We start from the raw sequence: 3,626 nt of genomic DNA on the forward strand, positions 1-3,626 counted from the left end.
AGGCCTGCTGGCCCCTGGGCGGGAGGACGTTGCTGCTGTGAATGCAGTGTGTGTGTGCGTGCGTGCGTGCATGTGGTAGGGGCAGTGGGGTGGGGGTGAACAATATAAAGAATGCAGAAGTCTTTGTGCCAGAGTGAGGTACCCAGCATAAGAAGATAGAGGGCTGCTGAGCCCCAAGAAAAGGATGTTTGCTTGGATAGAGGGGTGGCCTTGGACCAAGTGCGGGGGCTTGACCCGGGTTCAAATCTTCCCTGAAGTAGGAAGCTCACTGGTGGCTTGAACAAGTTTCCTTTTTCACGAACTGCCTCACCAGGCTGTTGTGAGGATAAGGCAGCAAGACCGCGTGCAGGGGCCCCTGAAGCCTTTGGCCTCAGCATGGGATGCAGGGACGGTGATGCCACAGAGCATCTCTTCCCTGCTCAGGCTGAAGCCTCGGCTCTGTTTTTGACCCCGACCCTGACCCTCACAGTGACCCCGACCCTTCCCCACCCCCTCCCTTGCCGAGCCCACCCCTCCAGAGCCACCCATTATCCCGGAACAGATGACAGCGGGGGCTCGGTCTGAGTGGGGGCACTTTTATTCAGCCTGCGGCTGGACATGCACGGGGGGCACATATTTACAAAGGCCTGGTCTGGCAACACAAGAGACAAATCCGGGGCAGGCGGAGGGGCCACAAGGCTGAGCTAGAGTCTTCTTCACTTTTTACCCGAGCTTTTCTGCACGGTCCTCTGGCTGATCTTTTCCTCGAAGCCTTCATGAACAGCCATACAGGTGAACTCATTGCCAGCTTCCCAGGCTGCTTGATCGATTTGCAGTCCGCTGAACATAATATATGCACCATCTTGGTTGCCCTTCATGGCAGGACTGTTAACATAGTGATCTTCAGGCACGGCATTGTCATTCATCAGCCACTGGACAGAAATGTCCCTCGGGATGAAATTGACAATCAGGCAGGTGAGATGCACTGTTGCTTCGCCAGCAGATTGCTTTTGAGGAGCTGTGAGTTCTTCATGGTGAGGGGGGAAGAGGTAGATCTTGGGAGCCCTGCTTGGTTCTTTTGGAGGGTAGAAGAGAACGATAAGAGAGGAAGGAGGAAGACAGCGGTTAGTCAGTCAGGCCAAGTCAGTGGAAGCAACTTGGGGCTTGGGGGCCTGGAGGGGAAGGAATGGGGGGCCTCCGAAAGGTCCTATGGCCGTGCTCTCACAAACAGTGGAGCTCCTGGATGAGTTTTCGGGATGGACTGTGGAGCTGCAGGGTGCAACTGTGGTGGCTTTTCTCTCATCTCCTCTCTTGGCAGGTCACAGGAACAGGGCTGACCTGCGCATTTCCCAGAGTCCTCCTGCATCCTCCCTCCTGGGCAGGAACCCGTGTAGCTCTGTTGTGGGGACTGGCACCCCAGGGAGCAGCCGGTCAGTCCCTGCCCTGCATCATTCTCCTGATAAGCAGTGGGACAACCGCTATTTTGAAAAAGGGGCACCTTATCTGTCTCCCGGCTCACTTTCACTCTGCTCCCTGGGCATATCCGGGCTGCAGCGACATGGCTATGGAGCCGCCAGGCCAGCTGGATCGCTGCTCCCCAGATAAGCCTGGGGCCTCGAGTGAGGGTTGGGCCTGCACATCCTGTGTTGGAAGACTGTGCTCCCACTTTACGCACCACCAATCGCCCTGCGCAGTAAATGAATGGGGCTATAGACCCAAAGGCCACCACCCGCAGCCTGGAAGGGTCACGATCTGCCCAGCAAACAGGGTGAAAAGCCAGTGGGCATCAGCCTGAGTAGCACCAGGTTGGAGGTGTCTGATGTCTCCAGCCCTCGATCCTCAACAGTGACTCCTGGGTGCTCCCAGATATACCACGTTTTAGTACTCTCCTCCCTGCCCTGGAGGCTGCTGGAGAATGAGGCCACCAGCCCAGATGGAGAGCAGTCCTCTCTCCCTCTCACCTGTCCTCTTGGAAGTCGTCATGGTGATTGGAGCGGAGAAGGAGGTGTGCTGCATGGTGCAGGTGAATCTCTCCCCAAGGGACCATTCCTCAACAGTGACAGGCAATGTGCTAATGGCAGTATAGGTGCCGTTCAGTTCCTCCTCTACATCCAGTGGTTGAGGGTTGAGGGGTCCCTGCTTTTCTCGTGACCACGTGATGCTGAGCCCCTCTTCTGACACCAGATTGATCATCACACACAGGATCTTGGGGGTACGGTTCACATACAGGTCTTTTGGGGTTGGCTGTCTGATGTATGTGCTAATGCCAGAGGACTGGCAGCCACTGGTAGCTGGGGACACAAAGCTGAGGTTAAGCATAATGGCGCCCTTTGCACTTCTTGCCTCCTTTTAAGGGCACGTGACCCAATTCCTGCTCTTTTTTTCATAGAAGAGGCCTAGAAGGCAGCTCATTCAAGCTCACCAATCCAGCCTCCCTATCCTCTCCCTCTCTCCTTCCCTCCCTCCTTTCTTTATTAGGATCACAACAATCCATAAAACTACCCGTGTACCGGAACTGTCATAACACTTCTCTGCTATATTTGAAAAGATATTCTGCATTTCTGCTCTATCTACACTGAGATAGGAGTAGCAGCTGAAATGACCCCGAGCCCCCTGGATGGAGCCCGCCCCACCACCGCGTTCATTTCCAATCCAGACCCACACATCAAAATACAACCAAGTCCAACTTGAATCCCCAGTTTTACCTTCACATCTTTTGGCTGTGCTTTTCAATGTAGTTTGCGTTGCTGGATGGGTCACCTGGCAGTGGTAGGTATTCCCTTCCAGCCAATCAGCCTGGCTTACGTTGGCCCTGCTGGTGGTGCTGAACGTGTATCCGGTATCGTCCCTCCTGGGAGTGTCTGTCCGGGAAGCCAAGAGACCAGACTTCCCGCCCACCAACCATTCCACCTCCAGATCCTCGGGGTAGAAGCCCTGGATGAGACACACCAGCTCAATGTCGGCATCCCCAGATCTGGAGTCACAGGAGGAATGGAGCAGCTGGACCTCTGGGGGCACTGGTTCTTTTGCTGGGCCGCCTGCAGGGAAAGCAATTATATGGGGCATGAATTCCATTTTAAGGGATCCAGGTGGAGCATGATGTTACCTTTTATAGGCAGACAAATAGGGTGGGAAAGAAGAGGAAGGGCAGCTCTGAGGCAGAGATGAAGAAATCTCTGGATTTGGGAGACTGGAAGGTGCCTGTCCATGTTTCTCTGTTATTCCCATTCCTCCTGCCCGTTTTCCACGTGGCTTCCAAGGGTTTCGGCAGGCTGACCTTCCCATCAAGGTCATTCCTTCTCCTTCCTGGAATTTGTCCTCAAACTTCCCTTCACTCCCTACAACTTTGGGGATCTCCCTCGCCCACTTCTGTACAATGGAGTGTGGGATCATTGCTCACTGCCTTTCCTTTCAACATTGCAGAAGCCACAGGAATCTCGGATTGTTGATTACTTTACTCTTTTTGCATTTTGGGAACTGATGGAACTGCTTCAAGGGGCTCACGGGTGCCCAAAGTGCCCAAAGTGGGTGTATGCACTACACTGACAACAATGTTACAAGAATAATGTGGCAATTAGTCACATTAAAAATCCAGAGCACATTAGCTCTTTCTATTATGTAACATGCTTTAGAAACCAATTTGACCT

General features: G+C 53.7%; 1 gene segment (V, D, J or C); it reads right to left on the reverse strand.

Moving 5' to 3' along the window:
- Nucleotides 1–559: 559 nt before the first annotated feature.
- On the reverse strand, nucleotides 560–3,069 carry LOC123025547. The segment is given in 3 exon segments: nucleotides 560–1,054; nucleotides 1,941–2,270; nucleotides 2,685–3,069. Coding segments are annotated over 3 exon segments (1,059 nt in total).
- Between the last annotated feature and the right edge of the window lie 557 nt (nucleotides 3,070–3,626).

Source organism: Varanus komodoensis, unplaced genomic scaffold, assembly GCF_004798865.1.
Source record: "Varanus komodoensis strain SLA01 unplaced genomic scaffold, ASM479886v1 scaffold2780, whole genome shotgun sequence".
NCBI classification, from domain to species: domain Eukaryota; kingdom Metazoa; phylum Chordata; class Lepidosauria; order Squamata; family Varanidae; genus Varanus; species Varanus komodoensis.